The sequence below is a fragment of the Centruroides vittatus genome, unplaced genomic scaffold (genome assembly GCF_030686945.1).
Source record: "Centruroides vittatus isolate TY-2023 unplaced genomic scaffold, ASM3068694v2 scaffold_712, whole genome shotgun sequence".
NCBI lineage: Eukaryota > Metazoa > Arthropoda > Arachnida > Scorpiones > Buthidae > Centruroides > Centruroides vittatus.
Genome location: NW_027122715.1, coordinates 484,562 through 508,063, shown reverse-complemented (window position 1 = coordinate 508,063; position 23,502 = coordinate 484,562). Strand labels below are relative to the sequence as shown.

The 23,502-nt window shown below is 29.7% G+C and overlaps 1 protein-coding gene across 1 annotated transcript; it reads right to left on the bottom strand.

The window, feature by feature from the left end:
* Window positions 1–20,104: 20,104 nt before the first annotated feature.
* Window positions 20,105–22,816, bottom strand: LOC136989589 (mRNA decay activator protein ZFP36L1-like). Its single transcript, XM_067287804.1, has 2 exons — window positions 22,621–22,816; window positions 20,105–22,491 (listed from the first exon to the last, which is right to left on the bottom strand). Exons 1-2 carry the CDS (start codon window positions 22,681–22,683, stop codon window positions 21,484–21,486), a joined length of 1,071 nt encoding a protein of 356 aa, XP_067143905.1. The 5' UTR covers window positions 22,684–22,816; the 3' UTR covers window positions 20,105–21,483.
* Window positions 22,817–23,502: the final 686 nt, after the last annotated feature.

Sequence of the window (23,502 nt, the reverse complement as noted above, 5' to 3'; positions counted from 1 at the left end):
TCGTATTATATACAGCATTTAATTCTTAGCGCGTGATCAAATCCAGTATGACTATTGCCGCTATTTTTTCTTCGTATTTATTAGTATTAAAAGGTATATAAAAGAGAATTTGTATCAATTGTTTTTTGTAGGTAAAAATGTATTGAAAAAAATAAAAATACGGCACTTATATGTAGAAGCATGGTGGTTAAACGTGTATTTGTAAGTTCGTGGAAGTTAAGCTTTGAATGCAAACACTAATACCTGTAACTATAGCAACTGATGACGCCAGAATGGCTTTCCTAAGTTTCACCAACTGCTGCTGTTTTATGTCCGTGAATCATTGTTGACTCATCGTCTTGTGTCCCATATTTTACGTATTCATTTGTAGAAAGTGTGCGATAATGTCGTTTCCAAAAATGATGCAATAATCTTTGTTTTCCAGTAGCACTAAAAATACAATAAAAATGCAATTTTCTGGTAGTTCTTTAACATCAATAATAGTTTTCCCCCTCTTTTCTTTTTTGGTCGCTGTTAACATGTTGTACCGAAAAAAAAATTTAATTTATTCATTACCATAAATTCTTTATTTTTTATGCAAATGAATATATTGTGTTTATATATTTTTAAATACAATGTTTAATAATTTCTCATTTAATTTACTGTTTTTGCTTTACGATCTAAAATGATTTTACCTTAAACTAATCAATTATATTTGAAAATATTTTAAGAAAAATTATTATACCGGTTCTATAAAGAAGAAATTTAAGAGTTAAATCTGTAGAGTATTTCGTTAGAATAGAAAGTAATAATTTAAAAAATTAATAGATTATGAAAATATTTTAATTTATTTATAGTCTAATATTTATAGAAATATTAAAAATTTACAACACTTTAAAACATAAATTACAAGAAGGAGAATAACCAATAAAGAATAACAAAGGAATTTTTGAAATGAAAACAGTAATATATCGAGTCAGTCCATGTTTTTATTGATGTAAGAACTATCATTGAACTATTCCTCACTAAATACTTATCAATTATAATAATTTAATATAAAATAGGATTATATACTGAATTATCTCTGGAATTTAATCATTCTTCATACCGTTATCTTCACTTGTGCATTAATATAAAATCCAATTTGATTCAATAGAAGTTTAAGAAAGATCAGTTATATATAAACTGTTAATTTTTTAGAAGAAATAAATTAAAGATTTCCATCTAATATTCAATATTAAATATAAAAAGTTTAATTTTTAATGATTTAAATAAAGAAGTATATTTTAGCATAATAAAAATGCTATATAATAGATACAGTCGAACCTCCAAACAACGCTCATTTTTTATGTTTTTGTCTGGTCGTTTTTCAGGGGTTTTGACCGTAATAACATATATATATATATATATATATATATTTATTATATTTGTCCGCTTACGAAATAATGAGAAAAGGTTGCCCTGTTGTTGGAATAGTTTATTTTTTCAATTGACAGTTAATTGAAGTCCATCAAACATTCTGTTTCATATTATAAATAAATAAAGATCAATTTAGAGTATGATAATTCGAAATTTTCCTGGCGATTCCTGTTTTAATATATTAGCTTTAAAAAAATTTGATTGCTTATAAATTATACTGTTTCAGTTTAAACAACGTATTAATCATGATAAGGATCATATTATTATGTTTCATAATAGTCACTTCCTTCCAGGTTAAGTTCTTTTTCTAATATTTACTGTAATTCGAATTTGATATTTATTATTATTATTATTTCAATACAATTTTTTCATATCCTTACCTAAAATAAATTCAAAAATATGGTAAAAAGTTTATAAAGAATAATTTAAAAAGTGATAGAAATAGTTGACAAAAAGAAAAATCTATTGTTGAAGGATAAAGACCTTAAAATTATAAAAATTGCTTAACCACAACATCAAAAAAGATTGAATGGAAATCATTTTCTATTCTATACAAAAAAAAAAGAATTTAATTATTTGTTGATAACTTCATGTAAGAAAGATTTAAAACAGGAAAAAGTTGATAAGCGAAAACTTTCAAATTAACTTTTAAGCTGTTAGATAATTATATTTTCAAAGTCATTAGTTATGCTACTGATTAAAGAAATGTTTTAGTTATAGACTAAGTAAATTTCTTCAAAGCTTTCATCAAACTACAGTATATACTTATCAATGACTGTTAATTTCCTTACAGATTTTCGCCGTGGGGTTCTATAAAATAATAATCATCAAATAAAAAAAAAATCGTTTCCTAAAATTAAATTTTTCTTCCGAAACTCGTTTATAACAGACAAAATATCTTCATAATAATTATATATAATTATTAAAAATCATTAAAGTTAATAGATGATATTTAAATTACTATTGTATATGCATATTTTATAGCAGTTGTATAATTAAGCATAAGATACTTTCCTTATTAAATGAATTCGTTTAATTTAAAATTAATAGAGGCGTCATTCACCCCAGGCAAAGTTTTTAAAATTTTTAAATGATGACATCAGAATTTATCACTGTTTATTTAATAAAATGTTACAAAGTGAAACTATATATTTAATGAAATTTAAAGCTGTATAAAATTTATGAAGAAATAAAAAGTTTTTTTCGGAGTTTTTGTAGTGATTCAACTATATATATAACGTAATATAGGCCTAATATACACTAAAACCTGTCTAAAGCGGGACCTGTCTAAACGGAAAAAATATCCTGTGTGATTCCGGTTTACACAGGTTTATTGTATATAACTTTCTATATAAATGTACTGTACGCCTAATTATTTATTTATTTGTAAAGAAAGTTATGTTTTTTATTATTTTTTAAAAATTAAAATCCTCCTATTTGTTCTCAAATTTTATTATTTAAAATTCTGATTTGTTTATTTTATAAATAAATAAAAAAAAAACTTTTTTTTATTTGTCTTGTAATCTGTTTATTTTTATTGCTTAAATAATTAAATTTTTATAGAAAATCACTTCTAATAAATTAAGTCGTTATTTATTAATTAGTATAATTAATTAAAATCAAAAATAAACAGGATATAGTTTAAATTCCTATTGAAAATGAAACCTCATAAACATTTTTCTGCAACTGTCTTTTTTTTTTTTAACGAAGTCCTCATTTACACACACTATTTTTTTTTTCATACGTAAATAATAGGGTCTACTGACTAAAAATTGTATGAAACTATTGAAAATTAATCAAATTTGAGTTGTTTTTCTTTTACATATTAAATTTTTCTAAATAACCTTAATTTATTTCTTTAAGAAAATAAAAAGGTATAGAAATATTATTACACGGATTGACAGTTCCGTTTTAAAAATGAATTTATACAAAACAAGGCGAAGTGACCTTAACTTTTTATAACAATCAACCATAAATAGATCAATTTGAAATGGTTGATATTAACCACTTTAGGATGCGCGTCATTGTGGTGAGAGTTGCGAAAATAGTTGCTAACCATAAGCAATGTTAGTAATGTTGCGAAAGTTTGTCAATTCCTCTTGTGGTAGGAATGAGTCATGAAACACTTTGCCAATGAATAAATTGTTAGAAATTTATGTAATCTTAGTTGCTCATTCAATAAACATATGTATTTTAAACCGTTATTTTATTATATTTTTTTAATTTTTACTGAAGTTAAGAGCTAAACGACGATGATAAATTCTAAAATTAACATGCCAGCAGCTTCGTAATTATTACGAGTCTGTTGCAAAATTATTCTTTCCATTTCTATTATTCAATTATCCGTATTGAGTTAAACTTTTATCATTATTAACGTGGTCGTTGATCTTTTAAATAAGTCGTTAATGCAGTTTATTGTTAACATTATTATTATTATTATATTTTTTTTATGTTATTGCGTTCTATATTATTTGCTCCATTACTCTCGATGTGTATCACTTTTACGTAATTAACTGGAAATTTAATTAATATTAAGTTTTGTTTCTTCTCCGACGTGTTGTTGTGGTCGTTTCGCAACTTTTTGGTTCATTACGTGGTACCCGCACTTGGTGACCAGGTTCAGAACTTGACCCACATAACGCACAATACAAATACATCGTTTTTTTTTCTATACGAATAGATCCACCTGTTACAATAAGTTTACGTAATGTTTCGAAAATAATCATCAAATTCGCTAACATTCTATCGAATTTTCCAGGAACTTGTCGAAAGATGGAAGGAAATAATCGATTTTCACATCACTTTATTGCATGTAAACACTATTAAAAAAAAAAAAAAAGTGGTAGATTGCGCGTATGATTGATAATCAATCTCTTTACGTGAAATTCGGGGCGATAGTTCATTCTATTATTTTAATTGTACGGGTCAGTCGATTGACGTAAAGCTACTGATTTTTTAAAATTAATAATAATTCCGCCATTTTTATTAAATGGCGGAAAAAAAATCCGAAATTTTGTTGGTGTTTAACGAACTTCTATTTTTCTTTTTTCTTTTTAATTCAAGTTTGACAGAAAGCAAATTGAATTTTATTAGGAGGGTGGATTTCTATCGGTTAAGAATGAGGGAGAAAGGTGATGCATTATGTTGGGAAGCGGACGATATAGGAACTTCCAGGATATCATGTTCGTTTGCATTGTGATCTGTCGGATGAGAAATGAATGTGCGGGGTGGAGATACTTCCTGCTGTTTTTCGATGTTCCTGATCTTAGAATTGATGTCATTATCATTTTTAATCACTGTTTTATTTATTTTTCAATTTGAACACTTTTTATTATTATTATTATTATTTTTGTTAAGTGTAGCTCGAATTTTACATAGATGAGAGCGTGTTTAGATAGGGGAATATCGAGTTACTCGATCCTATAAGTTCATAACACGTTCAACACATTTTGAATGCGTGTTTTGGAATACGATGTAATCAACCCCGTTCGACCTCTGGATCGTGTAAGCGAGAGTCATGAGAGTGACGTCACGATGGGAGGCTAAAGGGTTTTCGGATCGAGTGACGAAGAAAAACAGGTGGTCTTCTATAAACACGACTGCTTTTTCTTTCTCATTTTTCGATGCCATATGTATAAATTTATGTCTACAGAAATGCAACTAGATTATTTAATCGATTAATCTTCTGTTTAAATGTATCTTATAGTCAGATGCGGACGAACGATAGGTTATACCTCTACAACGTTTCAATTACGTAGCTTTCAACTTTCAGAAACCTGATATTTTGTAACGCACAATACAAATAGTGACATTTGAGTAAAATCTACGAATCTAATAAAACAAATATCGGTCATTCCTCTGTTCTAGTTAAAATTCAAGTGATATCAGTCTCAATAAAAAGAAAAAAACGTTTGTACCATGGAACATAATATCCTTTATTCGTTCAAAAATAAGAAAAAATTGATTTTGCAGAATGACTAGTTTTTAATATAGTGTTGCAACATCAAGATGATTAAATTTCCTTAAAGTGTAATCTATATTCCTAAGGGAATAGGACAGATTTGTGATATCGCAGTACGCCCATGGTGTATGCTAAAAGTAGATTCGAAAGCGGTCTTCCACTCGAGGATAAGAATAAAAAAATAGAAAAAAATACCTCTTAACTGGGTGGATACCTTATCGGAATCGATGGCAAAGAATGTTAACCTTAGGGGTATAATTTGGTAAATGACAAAGCTGCCAAGTGCAATGTAGTCCAGAGGCATAATTTTCACGCTTTGTTGTATTTTCCTTACTTGATTTAGAAAGCGAGACCATTGCACTATAAATCCTAAAGGACATTTTTATTTTCTTTTATTAACCCATTCATACTTTCGAAACTCTAATAATAGAAACAATGCAAACTTAAATTGGCAACAGACCTAGAAACTCATTCCCGGTCAAGTGGTCATAATTTACTACATTAACTTTCAAAAATAAAACGAATTCGATGACTTTGTTGACCTACATTAAGTATAAATTTTTAATTATTCGTGTGTACAGTTATTGTTGAGTAAGGTTTATGTAATCCAAAAGCTTTTAACTAAGCTTATCAATGGCGGATAGAATATTTAAATGGCAGCATTTTCGTTACGATAAGCTTAGTTTAAAAAAACTGGAGCAGAAGAAAGACAGGATTATTTATAATTACGTAATGTGTATATTCTAGAATCTGTAACTCATTATAGAGGTTGATGATCTAGTCTAACGTCTTTACCAGAAGTCTGATGTAAGTCATTAATACAAACGTTAAAATGAATGCAGATGTATCCGAAAACTAATGTAACTCCCTTTCGCTACAATTTTTTTTAATGCCTTTTATTTCGATAGTTTATATTGTATATTATGGTATTATAAATAATAAAAATTTCCTGCATTGGCAAAATTGGAAGAAAACTTTTCCACTTCCCGACGTTTCCTTCCTGATACTGTGACATCATTTCCTTGTAGATGACGGCACACCCTCATTCACTTCCTCTGCTATTTTCCGCTTAATAATAGAACCCCGCTAAAAAGATCCATTAGACCTTGAGCAGTGATGTATCTAAACTGTGCAACGTTCAGAAAACGAGCGGTTGAACTAAGCTATTGTGCATCTTTTCCTTTACACAATAAAATAATTTGTGCGAACTTAACACACATAAAAATATCATTTATACAATCAAATTTAATTAAATTTTCCATTTAATATATATATATATATTTATTTATTTATTATAATTATTATATATAAATTACATATGTATTGAAACGGTAGATAACAAAAAAAATTTTGTTTCATATACAATCAGAGTAGCAGTTTTAGTTTCCCGGACGAGGCTCTCCCAATAAATATCACATGAACATTGTCACATGGTGAGTTGAATGTTCTCTCTCAAAGTCAAATTGTTTTGTAATCATTAATCATTTTAAAATATTCCAAATAACGTTCAAATGGCTTAATCAAATTTTCTTAAATCTATATTCTTGGTCAACACAGAGATAAGTTTGTACAGACCAAGTCTGATAAATATTATTCATTATTTTATAATTTTCTATTAATTATACAATAATAACTCTAAAAATTCTAAATTTAGATTAGACTAGCCTATGTTTAAAGTTGTCTTGTAATAGTGGAATTTTCTATTCAATATTGTAATTTTATTGAAAAAAAAACTAAAAACAAGAAAGAAAATCTGAATTATAGTCTATTTTTCCCTGTTGTACTATACGAAGAAAAATAATAGCCAAACTATGAAGAAATCGATGATTGTCTTCTTAATTCGATTTTCCCCAAGATGAATTTTGTATAGGAAGATAATAGGAATATTATGAAAATTATTAAGCATTTGATAAAATTTAAATAAAAAATATGAATAGCTAGTTTTTTTTCTTTTTTTTTTTTTTGCTAAATCAAAATAGCCATGACACAACTACTCTAAAATTAGACACAACAGTACAGAAGCTCAACAGGAAATCTTTTTACTTAGTCAGGAAAATATTATAAAACAATGAAAAGAATGACTCTATAGTATATATAATTAGTCGTTTAAAATTATGAAATATCTATATTTCTAAAAATTCTATTCGATCGATATAGCTAGCTTAATAATCTTATGCAATTCCAATGCCTTTGAGGCATCCAAAATCCCTGTTCTAAATACGCTAAGTCCGTAGGAAATCTATAAACTAATATTATTAAATGAGGAATTCTAGGCTAATGCAAAAAATGTAATTTTCATCCTACGTTAGACAGAATCGCTAATATTACAAGGAAAGAGGAAATTAGCGGAAAAAAAGTCTAACTCGTAAATATTCGAAAAATCGTTATTGGTGATAACTATCTCAAAGTTAACCAGTTGTAAAACTATTATCCTTATCGATAGAACCGTGTGCGGATGAACAAGTAGTAGATCATGTCCGCATCCTCCTCATCTGCGAACTTCCTGTAATATCCGCACTAGCAGCCGTTAAATATATATATTTATTTACAAGCTGTAGTAATGCCGTGTGGCAAGAGATGACTTTTCTGCTTACAATAAACGCCCCATTAAAAATACAATAGAAGAATAAATTTAAGAAGACATATATTTTATTCATCTCATAAATAATAGTTTACGTATATAATTTTTATTTTTAAATTAATTAATTTATAAATCTATGTTAATCAATATACTAGAGCTTTATTACCAATTAAACAAGTTTTACATTCTTTTCACTTTATAAGGCAAACTATTAAATTTTATTTATGGATTTTAACTTAGCATAATATTTAATTAAATTAATTGTTTACAAAATATTTCTTCTCTTACTTAAGACACAATTTCACTTTTTCTGTGGTGAAAACGTATCACGTATTTGAAAATATACGAAATAATTCTATTGAATTTGGAATTTAGCTAATTCAGACGGTCATCGCCTCATAGAGTACATTATAGTTTCATGTATAAGCGATATTTTCTACTCATTCAATGTCGAAATATGCGCAATTACTTTCCACGACGTGACTTAGAAACAGTATATTCCTATCAATCCTCTTCAGATTAAATTATATTTTGCCGAGTGATTGTCTCTCTGTACAACAGATAAAATTTATTAAATACAGATCAAACTACAGATTTTTAAAAATTAATTACAGATTCGTATACGAATTTTTTATCCGCATTCGCACGACGAGTTATTTATCATTATCTATCGCTTTAAACAAAGTCAATAATGACGAAATAAGTTTTTATAATTTTGCTTTATTTTCTTATTAACGTTTAAAAGTATTTAAATACAGGGAGAGAATGTTTGATTAATTTTTAAAATATTTCAAAATTTCTCACACGTGGTTGTATATAACTTTACAACCCAATAAAATAGCTTACAAAAACTTAATACTGAATATTATATTAATTATTGTTTTAGATTTATAGTGCATGATATATATATAAAAGAGCCGAATACATGTTTTATTATATATTCTATATGGCCTACATGCTACATTTCCTCCTCCCTCGTTGGCAGTTTTATTCTGAATTTTTATAATTTGGGTCTTTAATGTTTTGGCGTCCGTTATGACTGTTATGATGGACGAAACCGAAATAACTTTTCCAACATCGTAAAAAAGCGGGCAGATGATAGTTATGTTAGCATCTGTCAACGTGACGTATTTCCAGCTGTTACCAAAATACATCGTTTCAGATTTGTCGGAATTTATTACAATAATTTTTCTTTTTGAGATTTTAATTGTTGTTTTAGGAGTGGCAATGTCATTGTTAGACATGTGGAAACCATAAACGCGTTCCGAACGTTCTCCCTTTCCTATTTTTTTTAATGATGTTTCGCCTGGATGAAGAGACGTCCATCAGACTGGTTACAGATTGCAACTGGACGACACGCCGCTAAAAAATATCGAAAATATATACAACCGATTTATCTCTTAGCTACGGGCCAAAATGATATAATAAGCACTTAAGCTTTGATGTATTAGAGAAGATTAAAGAGTAGATTAGTTATAGGCCTACAAGCGCATTTTACTTTCGACAATTTACAATACTTAAAGGAAAAGTTTAGAGGAAAGAAGAAGAAGAAAAAAAAAAGGTTTGGTCTAATGGAGTGCGTGTTAAATGACGTTACACAATGGCTTAGCTATCGTTTTATAAATCTAAGCATTTATAATGGGAATTATGCAATTAGACCTCTACTTTACTCACGCTAATTCACAGTTAGGTTATACTTATTATGGATAGCATCACTTCCTCTCGTTTTTATAAGAGATGAGAAAAAGCTAACCTTTATTCGTATTCAAAAAATCTCTAAAGACTCTCTCATCAAGTTATTTATATTCTACTGATCAATAAAAAAATGCAAAACATTTTTTTAGGATAAGTGTTTTTTACTTATATGTAGGTTAGGCATTAGTAAGAAAACAAGAGATTACAACACTTTCATTCCTTAACAATCAAACCTCAACTCTATAGCACTTAAACTTTGATATTTCTTCATAAAAATCATTCAAACCGTACGAACATAAAGGTTTATAACTAGAAAATAATTGTCAAACAATAAAAGAATGAAGAATTTTTTTTTAATAATTTAAAAGAATGAATATTACGTAAGGTCCTCATTATAAAAATATTTAGACTTAAAAATAGTTTTTAAATTAAGACGAAAATACATTTTTACACACGTTTAGTGACATAACATTAACGACAATTTATTGTTATTGAGAATACCTTTAGGACACGAGCCGTCCATTGTTTATAACTGATAATTAATATAGACCTACTGTAGATACATTACGTATATAATTTTTATATAAAATGTTGTTTGCTGTAATAAAAACAAGATTGAAACATGTTTTATTTTTTTTTAATTTTTGTTTTTATTTCTTATATGAGAATTCTTACATAAAAAAAAATGTCGTTCATCGTAGCAATGATAAATGCATTCTAAACGTACATATATAAGGTAATATTTAGATAAATTTCACATATGGCATGTATAATATGATTTATTAATAAACTAGTTCTTCTCAGGAAGAAATAATAACGAAAAAAATAACTGGAGATTTATACAAAATCCAAAAATGTCAGCTTGGAGTTTAGCCAAAATTCTTTATCAGTTTTTATTTATTAGTTGGATTAAGTTTGTTAAATTTAAAAATATTTTTAATTTAAAAAAAATACTTTAAAATGTATTTAACTTGAAAAATTTTTATTTGGTACGTCGAACTGTAAAACCATTGAATAATATTATGACGTTTCTCAACTCACTCTTTAATTGATCTTAAGCTTAGTGAGAGAGAATATCATTATCTTTTTAACAAGCATTCTTAGTAATTTGTACTCAATTAATTCAAATTCTACTTATAATTATTCAACTCTTGCATCTGGTTATTATTTCATACGTCTACCATAAACATCTTTTATTCAGTTTTACTTTTTTCCTTAACACGAAATACTCTTATTTTTTCCCTGTCAGGAAATGCGATAGTTCGTAACTTTATAAACGAAAAAAGTAGATGTTAAGTCGACTTTTAAAAATAAATTTAATATTAAATGAGGCATTTGTTAATGTTTAAAAATTTTTTTAAATAAAAATTTGCAATGATAATTTCTGTTTTAATTCGTGATTAACGCAAGGTTTCCTTTCGCTCTCGTATAGCAACTTGTTTATAACGCGATGTTTCTCATTTGTGAGTTTATATATAGACTTATATACTTAATTTTCCTCGACCACCTGCCACCCCCATTCTTAAATTTTGCATCTTTGGTTTCGCTCGTTAGAAAGTTTCCTCGCACATGGCGTGATGTTGAGTCACGAGTTCGCACGTGCCATTCGTCTGTTTTTAAACAGTTACACGTGACTCGCTACGGCTTTGTTTTTTTTTTATCGCTCGTTTCTTCCTTTCTATTATTATTTATGAGTTTTAATCTCACGGGAGAAAAACCGATAAAAGGTGATCAAAACCCGCGAATTTCCATCTAAAAAAATTGGACGAGATGCACGACATTGTATCGACGTGCACAATTGAACCACTATCCAAAAACACATAAAATATTCGCCACTCTCTAACACGAATATTCGTGATGGTATTTATTACAGAAGCAATTAGGAAATTTAGATTAAATTCGAAAGCATAATGTAATCAAAATTTTTATTACGGAAAGCAAATAAAATCATGACGTCATGCGAGGAAAATATTTCGCACTTTGTTTCAGTAAACAGCCAGTTGTTACTAGTACAGCAGCACGTGAAAACATGTAATGCGATTGTTTAAATAAAATGATTTATTTTAAAAGATCTATTCTAGAACAAATTACAAATTACTCTAGAAAAAAAATATAATAATAAAACTTTATTTTTCGTCTTATTCTAACCTAACCTTATGAGTTAGAAAATAGTTTTAGTTAAGAAAGTCTATAATTATTCCACGTAAAAAAAATGAATTTTAAATATATTTAATATATTTAGATAAGTACTGTATGTTTGTCAATGGAAGAAAATAGTTTTTATTATTTCTTTTTAATTATAAAGATTTAAACTCTTAACTTATTTAAAGATCGTGGCCGCTCTCTTATCGACTTTAACAGAACTTTGCACTTAATCTTTTTCTTATTTTAAAAATGTTAACTGCTGATAATGTTTTAAGAGTGTTTCGAAAGATAAAATGATTTTCTGCTTTTACAAAGTCATTTTACAGATAAATCTTCTGAGAATTCTTTAGAATGTTTTATCATTAACATGCCCGGTCATTTAAATGCTTATTAATATTATTATGACGTCAAGTAATGTAGGTATGAGATAAACTAGAAAAATTCTCTCTAGTTGTTTACTTCACAGGAGCGACCTTCGTATCCATAGGCTACATTTTACTATTCTGCACACGAATACGTGCTGACAAGTCGCATAAATTGGTACTTGCTGTTTTCCAGCAAGACATCCTAGTTCGATAATAAAGCTCGCATGTAAAATTACAAAAGTAAGCTTATTTAATCTCCAATTTGAAGGAAAAAAATCTCTTTTAATAGAGCCAATAATTCATATTTAACTTCTGAAATGAAAGCAAAATACTATAAAACCAGGACTTAATAAAGGATTAAAATCCAAATTTCAGAATTCTAGCATAAATCTCGAGCAACATAAAAATTCTATTTGCGTAGCATACATGTGTTTATGTAACTCAAATTCTGTGTATGCATGTATATATATAAATATATACAGAATTTGTATTACATATAGTTTTTGCACTCAATTTTTTCCGATTTAACATTGTCAATAACAAGGTCAAATTTACCACGAAACAGGAAGTGAGCACAAAAGAGTTAAAAAAAAAAGTCAGTTTGAAAAGTGTTATTGCGCATTGTGACGTCATCATTGGACGATCCTAACGGACATGACGTCACGAACGAAGAAACAAGGTCGAACAAGCGGGCAAGCTGATTGAAATACACCCACGGGTTTTATAATCAAGCTGGGAATAGATAATTATACTAACGGTTCGAGATGATGGCGTCATCCAGAAACATCGAGTGTAGGTTTTTAAAGTGAATGATATGTTTTGCGATCTATTTGATGATCTTCGGCCCTCCTCTCGGAATAGTGTCGTTTCGTTTCTATGACGCAACAATAATTGGTCTTTAATGATTAATCAAGATATCGACTAGCAGTTTGAACGAGCTTAATTAAGACCATTACAATTAGCAACCTTTTACACTCTGTATATTATCAGAATAATAGAAATACTATCTTATCTAGTTGCATAGCAATGATACAAAGTCGTAATAAGTTAGCACTAGTAGCTGTAGTAGCAGGTAGACGAAGGGCTTCTCATATATTTCCTTGAATCTTTTTTATGTATCTAATTGGATTGTATAGTTAATCGCTTTTAGTTTCATACACCTTTACTATATTGAAATGAGATAGTTTCTCCATCCTCTGCCTTTACTATTAAAGAAGGATTTAAAATTGTTCTGTTTAATCTCATTTTTAAATAAATATATTCTATCCGTTTGCAGTAGAAAAATATCAATAAGTTTATTCAGAGGAAGGAAGGAAAGAGAAAAAGGGGAAGAACTACATTCCGGTTGTTTACGAACTGGTCACTGACTCTAGAAGCAGAGATAATTACGTGCGTCCTCTTTATTCCCCTTAATCAGTAAATTGAAAAAGGACGCATGCGTAATGCGCTTCTCGCTATCACTTCGGTCAAGGTCATCCCAACTATCCATACAGTTGATTGTTCAATTTATTACGGGGAGGAAAAGTATCTAGTTAAAAGGAGAAAAAAGTCTTCTTAATCAGGAGAATGTCTAAATATAAAGCTCTGGAAATGATTTTAATTATCTCACTCTAGCTCCATCTCCTCCTCCTCCTCTTCATTCGCTACTACCTAGGGACGAAAGTAGGAAATAGTTCAGACACTCAACGCTTCATTTCCCTCTCATATAAAATTAACATGGGGAAAGGACTGACGACGTTTCTTTTTCTATGCAGAAACCGAGAGGGTTCCATTCCAGTGACGTCATTACCTACCTTTTTGTGGATGATCAGATGTCACGTGACGACAATTTTGGTAGTTATCGTTGTCAGTTATGGAAATATAAATTTTATTTTATCATCGGAGTTTTTAGCGTGATGTTCGTTTACATAATATAGATCTAATTAAGCTTTTTTATGCTGAGTTATTACTTAATAATTATGTAAAAACCTCTCTGGCGATAATTTAATCCCTCAAGGTCGTATGTAACTTGCTAATACGTGTTAGTAAGCTGCGATGAGAATGTTAAGGGATCGCATAAATATTTTATAAATTTAATTTTGCATTTCAGGCATGTAATCTGTATCACAATTCAGCGCACTCGTATTTTAAATAATAATTAAAACCAATAATTAGATTTTAATGAATTCTAATTACCGCTGAGAGATGTTAAGAAGTAACACTCATTAGCTAATAGTATATGCACTTTATATATTAATTTATAAGTTAAAAATTATTAATTCATTATTAAAATTGCATCCATTTGTCTACTTATCTTTCTCTCTCTCTCTTTTTTTTTATTTATTAAAATTGAAATAACTGTAGTATATCAGCGCAGATAATAAGGACTATTATTGTCAAAATGCAGATCCGTTGTCTCAATGTTAAGATAAAAACGATTTAGAACAGACGTAAGATAAAGAATTTGCTATAGGAAGGCTCAAAGTATGAGATTTATTGTGTAACTCATTTATCAGATATCGACAATCTTTGTTCTAGTATATATCTATTATTACGTATCAGAATAATTGGGGAAACGTGGAAACATACATCAACCTAAAAGAAGAAAAAAAAAACACATATATATGTATATAATACTTTAGAATTTAAGACAGGGAGTAAAGTCTAAATATGGGGTAGACGAGGCCAAAACCCGGCACACAGAACTAAAAATAAATAGAAAAAATTCAGTAATAGTAACATTACAGAATTGCCAATTAGAAAAATGTTATGTCTGATATACGACACCGTCGAATTGTCATTCAAATTGTACCATCCCGTGCTGTGTTACCGCCAGTCAGTACGACAAAACGAGCGTCGCCCCCTTCCTCTGATGTCATCTCCGGGAAGTCACAACGGAATTGAACTTCCAGGAAGGCACGTGACGTCACCCAACAGCAAAGACACTCTACACTGCGTCTGATCAATTGATATAATTCTATCTTTTTAATTCGACACGTACTATATTCAAGTGTCCTATTTTAGAAAACTAACCGCGCTAGTGTCTCTTCCGAGTGCTTACTTTAAACCAACATCGAGGGAAACTTTTTTTTTTTTTATTAAAAGTGACATTTTATATTCACGCTCAATTGTCGTCAAATTGTGACTGTCGTAATAGTCGACGATAAACTCTATTATCGTATCTGACGTCATCTTCCCCGTCTCAACTAAACTAATAAATGCTTATTAGTGCCGTAGGCCATATTGTTAGACGATTGAAGTGTCGATGAGTGAGATGTTTATGAGATGACTTCACCCTACGTACATATTAAAAATATCCGGCATTTACTAGATATTAAAAATATTTATTTGATTTTAATTATTATAAAATTGCATAATAAAATCTCATTAATTAAGTCCAAGCATTTTATCTAATGAGATGATTTATTCGAATATTTTTTAATGTATTGAAAATTTCGTTTAAATATCTTATTTAATAATTGAAATATATATATATATTTCAATTATTAAATAAGATATATATATATATATATATATATATTAATTAGTTTACTTATAATTTTTTAATAAGCTAATTCTATATTACTTTGATACAATATTAACATAATTTCTGTTTTATGTCTCAATGAGTTCAAATTAATCAAAAATATTTTATTTGACTATCAATTAAAATTTTTTTTGTAATTTTAAAGTATAAATACATATCAAAAATACGTATATTGTTAGCCTATTTGCATTTTCTATCGATTTATTTATTTATTTTTGTTCTTCGTTAGTTTGTCCCCCACTTCCCTGGCTTGTACGCCCACGTACAGTGTGCCTATATATTTATCGTTAAAAGAAAACTTATAAAGTTACTTTTCTAGCAACTGATAACATAACAAAAGCTCCTAATTATTTTTATAACTTAATAGAAAAATAAATATTACAAAATATACAGTACAGTAACGACTTCTCTTAAAGTCATCCAATTCAGATTTTTTTTCTCCTCCTTTTAATTTTTTTCGTCGATATTCAAAAGTAAGAAAAATTGTAATATCGTTTAGGTTACAGACCGCTTCACTATAGTTAACAAATAGGTCATAATATTTTTAGATTAGTCAATTCTCCAAAATTTACTTCCTTTTATTGTATATAACCTCTGCCTGAACGTCATTTTTTACTAGTTTAAAAAGCGGAGAAATCGCCGTTTGGTATTCAATAAAGTAAAAGTTTATTCATAAGTTGAGAAAAATTCTGTATATTACAGAATATAACTTAATATATTCTCATTTATAAGACGTTACAGTTATTAAATTGAAGTCTTTATATTTAATAATAATAATAATAAATTATTTTAAAGAGGTTACCACTTTACGTACGGCCTCACCTATTTAGGTTATTACCAGAATTTTTAAACTGATAAGAATGTAAATTTTCCTTGCTTAAATTTTAATTATTTTATTTATTTTTATCCGCGTACTGCGATAAAAATTTATTCTTCAAATTAAAATGGATCTAATCTCTTTATTTGTTTACTTATTTTCGATTTATTGATATCATTTGCATTTTTATTTTTTTTGTTTTTGCTTGAATTAGAATAAATTAGAACAAATAAATAGACCCATAAATATGTACTTCCTGAATTAATTATTTTCGTACTCGCTGATTAAATATAAATGATCCTTTTAATAAGGATTATTATTAATTTTAAACTTTATTTGGCGGATTTTTCCGTTTTATAGTATATAAAAAAATATATAAATATTGATACTACGTGATACTTTTCGAATGGATGCTTAATACAAAATATTTTAAAATCTTACCACTAATTCTTTTTAAAGAAACGTAAGCGATGCTTTTCTATTCACACATTAAGGATTTTTGAATAAGGAATTGAATTTACTGCTAATAATGTAGTGTGGATAAGTCAAGGCCGGTGCCCTCGAAACGAATAGGACATGTCCGTCACGACCTGCTTTTTCACAAACGACGTCTTAAAAAGTTACCTAGTTAGCGAATGTTACGATGACTGCTTCTACGTTCCGTCTGGACGAACGCTTTCCTTCTTCTTTAAAGCATTGTTAAGAGTGTCATCTGCATTTTAACGAGCATCCGTCTGAAGATACAGCTAGCGTTATTATTAAAGATGATGCAAGACGGCGTGTCCCCCTTTTCTCCTTTCACACATCGTGATTTTGCAGTGTCCCAAGTTGCCAATGCGTTTCTTTTGAACGACTGAATTATTTTTGTCTTTGAATTATGTTTAATTGCAGCAGCATCCAATATTAGATTTTTTCATCTGATATTATAATTTTTGGTTATACTTTAAACGTGGTTTTTAGCCGTAACTAAGTATTATTTTAATAATTCATGAATGTAACCACAAAATTAAGCAATTTTTTAAGGCAACTTCACTTATATAGACAATTTTTAGTAGCTTCACGTATGTAGTCTCATTAAACAATTTTTAGTAGTATCTTCACGTGTGTAGCCTCAGTTTATATTAAAGTAGTTTCGTGAATGCAGCTACAGTTAAACATTCTTTTAGCAGTTTCACGTTTATAGTCGCAGTTGAAAAAAGAAAAAAAATGTTTAAGTATTATCACGTATGTAGCAACAGATAAAAGACTTCTTTCCAACATACATGAATACCTAGCAGCTAAACAGATGTTGCTACCTAATTTCTTTTTCCCCCATCTTTTTTTGAATTGCATAACATTTGTACAGTAACAAAAAGTTAAGAAAGAAAAAAAAAAAAACAAAATGGAGAGCGATTATAATTTATATTTTTTTCCCCCTCAAAAGATTCCTTATAAGATCAATTCGATGTAGATAAATCATTTACTTGAATGTAAAATAATCTTATTTTAAATAAATAATAAATTAATATCAATGAAATGAAGTAGTAAGTCTCCAATTACTGTTTAGTAACTGATAATTTGGAAACATCCATTAGGCAGAAGCGGGACATATACAGTACGATAATTAATGATAAAAATAAACTCTGTAAATTTTAATTATCGGTATAATTACGATTATAATTTATAACTAATAATAAATAGACCCATAAATATGTACTAAGTTGCTGATTATGGAACGAACTATGCGATTCTGTTTAAAAATATTTATCATGTTTTCCTCTTACACTTAAGGTAAACTAAGCCTCAAGTCCTACAATAATTTATTCGCCATAATGAATGAAGCAATAAATCGAACAAACATATATTTTAGTCATCTGAAAGTACCATTCAAATGACAGATAATTTTTATTCTGCGAATTTTTATGAAATAAAATAAGCGAAAAATTATTAACGATTGTGTCTGTTATATGTAATTCGATGGAAATTTCTGTGGAATATTGTATTTTTAATACAACCTGTTCCAGCAGACTTTATGAGTCATCAGCATTCAAGCTGTGTCATTATACTGTTGCTTTAAACATCACGATCTAAACAGTACAATAGTTAAAATGGCGAGAGGTGTATATAAATAAATATTTCGTGTTTAAAAAATTTTAAAATATATAATACCTAACAAAATAGATCTGGTGTGTTATACACACATCGATGACACAGTTATTATTTTAAAAAACTTTGTGCTTATATAGAAAATTTTATAGATCTTAACAATTATAATAGCTAGATATTCCTGTTTAAATAATTAGAATGCAATGACGTCATTTATTACCATACCATTCATACGCATTATCATTCTTGGTGTTTTGAAATCTCTATACAATTCAGCACTTCTCTATTCAGATCAGTTATATCGCCTAAACAACACACGAACGATGATGTATGATCTATTCAATTTTTGTTACATTATAAAACGTAGGACTATAAAATGAACAAACTCTCCCGCCGAAAAAAACGTACGAACAATAGTTACAAGTTAATATATATTTTCGTGTCAACAAATTAATAGTTTTATTAGAAATAAAGGGTCGTCTTAGAAAATAAGGAAGAGAAAAGAAAAAAGTAGATTACCCAATTTTAGCCTTGAAAACAAAAACACCAATTTTTAGGTCATGACATAGAATCCGATTCAACATCATCTCCACCCATCTCGTAAAGGAATCAGGTTGAAGAGGCACTGATCCAACATTTAAGGCTACAAATTATGCACAGTATATACTGTATATATATATATTTTTAAAATATATATTATCTATTAGATTTAATTTAGAAAATAAAACTTTTTTTTATATGATAAACTTCGTTATAAAATAATCAGAGTAAATAGATTCAAAAAGGTGGTGGTGTTTTTAATAGGGTCACGAATCAAGGTCATTAGCTCGCTATATTCAGGGTGTACTGAAGATTGGACAAGATGAAAACTTGAAGTGACACGGTCTATGTAATTATAATTCTGGTTCTTAGAATAATTTTAAATAGTAATTAAAAAGAATATATACCGACTAATTTAAATTTTTCCTCTCAGAGAGCTTTGAATTTTTAAAATAATAATAATAATAATGTTTTTCAATACGGGCGAATCTAATCGTGCCAATAGATTTTTATATATAGTGCCGCTTTGTAGATACACCCCACATCTGTTCTCGATATACGGAACAAATTCCCATTGCCTGAAACGTCAACACTTAACACCATTGCATTCTATAACCAGACATTTCCTGTAGAATAAATTACATCAAATGGACTCGTCCGTTTAGATAAATAAAACACGTTCGTACTTCCTCCAACCTGCTGATGTTTTGTAGTTTGCCGGGTTTGTTAAAGTGTCGAATTTAATACCATTTGTTTGACAAAACGTAATTTGAGACGGAGAGTTGAACGGTCTCCGTATGTTTTTCCAAAAGTATACATTACAAACCGAACAACAAGTTACCCGATACAATGGTATCATCCGATTCACTTTAATTCAATACAATTTCTATCTCTCCCCATCACTAAAAGGAAATATAAAAGCATTAAAAAAAAAAAATCTTACGAAATTCTCTTACAAAACTCGTATATTTAAAATTATATTCAAGATAAATTAGGTGTGATACATTCTCTTTATTCGAATAGATTATGCACATACACAACTTTTGTTTTTTTTAAAAAAAATTTGTTATTTTTTTAAAATCTGGTCCGCAGGTTACTACAACAGGTCAAAAAAAGAAAGGCCACACAATAAGGCACCTTGTTAAGATCAATAATAATAATAATAAATGAATTTTTTTTCTTTCTTTACATTATTCTTCGATATCTGTACATTTGATTTTTAAAATTTCTATTCAGAAGGTGGGAAATCAATCACAATATGAGGGATAATGTGGGAGATGCCTCGTGAGCTAGTGCCACCCTTTTGGTTATTAAATTAGTTTTTTAAAAAATGGCTGGCCGGATAGCACTCGTTCGACTTAAGAAAATGGTCATATTAAAACTATTTTCTAGTTTTGTGACCGTTGTATGAATTTGTGCGATTATGACTTAACTGTACACAGGATGTTTCATTTCTTCATACAAAGGACGACATAAAACTTAAGCTACCAAACCGGGGAAAAAACTATTTTAATTAAAACTCTCCGACTATAATTTTTCCTTTTTTTTAGACATTTAATCAAGAATTAAATCTAGTCTACAGTCTTTGGTGAACTTTTTTTTTAGCCTAGCCTAATTTTAAGAAATTTCGAATATTTGTTTTGGAAAAGCTCAAAAGACACCTTCCTAAATTTTTTAAATATTTTTTATCGTTATTTCTCCGGTCGATACATCTAACAACGACAAGATTTAAATATGAGCATTTTAATAATAATAATATAATAATAATAATAATAATAATAATAATATAATAATATAATAATAATATAAATGTATCCGATAAAAAGTTTTACATAATAATAATAATAATAATTACCTAAGGCATAGTTTATAATAAATAACTTAATATTTAAATATGGGAATACGTAGGACTGATTTTTCTCATTAATGCTTTCTCTGAAGGTATTAAAAACCTATCATGCCCGTAACTGAATAAGAAAAGATTTGATTAAGAGGGAGAAGGTAAAGATTTCTGTTCAGCTAAATCCTAAAAATACCAAAACTATTGCGCGTTTTATATTTGGAGGGAACTATTTGTGGAGTTAGAAAATAGAAAAATTCCAATAGAATTAAAAAGAAATGCTAAAAACTCCAATTAATATAATTGTACTCCCGTTCGAAAAAAAAGAATCTTTACGAGAGAGAAATAAATTAAGTGGATCTTTTTCGAATGAAAAAAAAAAAGCTCATTTCGTACAGAACGACGCCATCTTTGTAAAATCACAATAGTTGCAAATTTGGCAAAAATCAAATTGGTCCCTTCGTTACAATAGAATTAAACACTGTACACCGACCTGTATAGATCGGAAGCCTTCGGAATTAGTCGAACGTCTAATCCGAATCGCAGTTAGCCAGTCGACTGAATATAGGCAGACGTGGCAAACCGCGAGTTGCATCCAACGGCGAACTACATGTTGCTGGCACAGGACTTCCACCCAGACTGAGAGACTCGAGTTCAGAACCTAAGGATTCGACTGGAGATGGTGGTGAAGGTTCCATAGAGTATCCTACTAGTTGGTCTCGATATAAGTCCAGAACTAGGTCGTTGGAGAAGGCACTGTAATTCCCGTACTGGCCATTTGTTTTGATATAGTCAGGTTGGATTGGAGCAAATCCCACACTTTTAGGTGTGGGAGTGGAACTGGGTGAAAAGACAGCGAAGGGCTCGTCGACGAAGAAACTGTTGGGTGATGTGGGACTCCCACTGAGACTGGACGGCGGAGAAAGATCTCCCGTTGATCCCAGACTGAAACTCCCGATAGACAGGGCTTTTGGTCTGGATGGTTGTGTTTGGGTCGACTGCTGAGGCAGACTGACTGTGTTTTCGCTGCCGGTCGACCGGATCGATTGCATTCCCGTTACTTGGAGATGCGTGAGCAAATGCTTCTTGGTTTCTTCACTGTTGTGGATAAAATGGCATCTGGGACCATAGGGACAAAATCCGGTGCTGTGGAAAGTCCGACACAATTCGGTTTTGTACTTAGGGTGACGGACGAGAGTGCGCAATTCGTTTATACCGTGAGCGAACTGGCACTTTTCTCCGTATTTGCACGTACCGTTTTCTTCGTATGGACGGCACAATTCGGTCTTGTATCGACTCGAATTCGCTTGATTCGAACCAGATGCTGATTGCCTGGCACGTTCCACTGGTTCACTGAGACTTCGATCTAACTTGCGATGTTGTTCCCTCGTTGGAGAGTTGCACATCATACTGGCATTCGTAGACTGTTTGGCTTCACTCTTACTGGATGGGCTGGAACTGGTGGTGCGACGTAAACTCTGTATGGCCACGGGAGAACCCATATTCCGACTATTCGTAACTGCACTATTACTTCGACTCTGCCGAAAACAAATAAAACTTATTATAGTATCGAGATTACCGACTCGTTTCGTTTCTTAACTAGGCTACTTACTACCCATCTCTCTCTGACCTACTTTTATTAGAACGGAAAAACGACTCAAGCTTACCTTGTACACACTATCTCCGTACTCGTAGAATGCTGACACCATAGCCGTTGACATTATCTCCATTTAAATAATAACACTAAAAAAAAGACACCAACACAAAATGTGTACACCACTTCTCCCGAATCCACATACACACGCCACGGCGTACTGGGTTACGCTGAATCTTCCACTCGTGTGCTTTCAACTTTTCTACTCTGCTTCGCTACGCTGCTCCTGACGTCATTCGTTGAACAGGCGTGTCTTCAGTTCTCATCTACCAATAGTCTCACCACGTGGTTGGAAGCCGCGCAGCTTCTAACCACGTGGTGATTCAGCACTATTCTCTTATACAGCATTCATCCTTAATAGATTTCTGCAAGTAGAATTTGCTAAATTCCCAAACAGCACTTATACATCTAACTAAGAGTTATTTTAACCAGACACAGATAGTATGTAAATCATCTCATTCATTTTATTATATATACTATATATACTTATTTCCTTTTTGATAGAAATTTTTCGTCTACATGCATTATCACTGAAAATAATTAGTCTAGATATTAAAGTTTTAACCTTGGTAGAAAAACGTCGACATTTTATAAAAATAGTTTTCGTTACAGATCGTTTCCCCGTAAAATATCACATTAGGGGAAAAAAGAGAAAGAATTCGACTTTTAGTCATTGTTCTTTCGACTACTATTGCTAAGACGTGTCACATGACGTTAACGTCCGGTCCAGCTAACATATAATGTCCGAACGTGGGAAAAAAACGCCATAGGACCTGAAAGGATGACAGATACTCCGAGTAAAGATGTATACGATATACACACATATACAGTATATCTATATACAGTATTTCGAAAATGTGTGTGAGGTTTATATATATATATATATATATGTAAA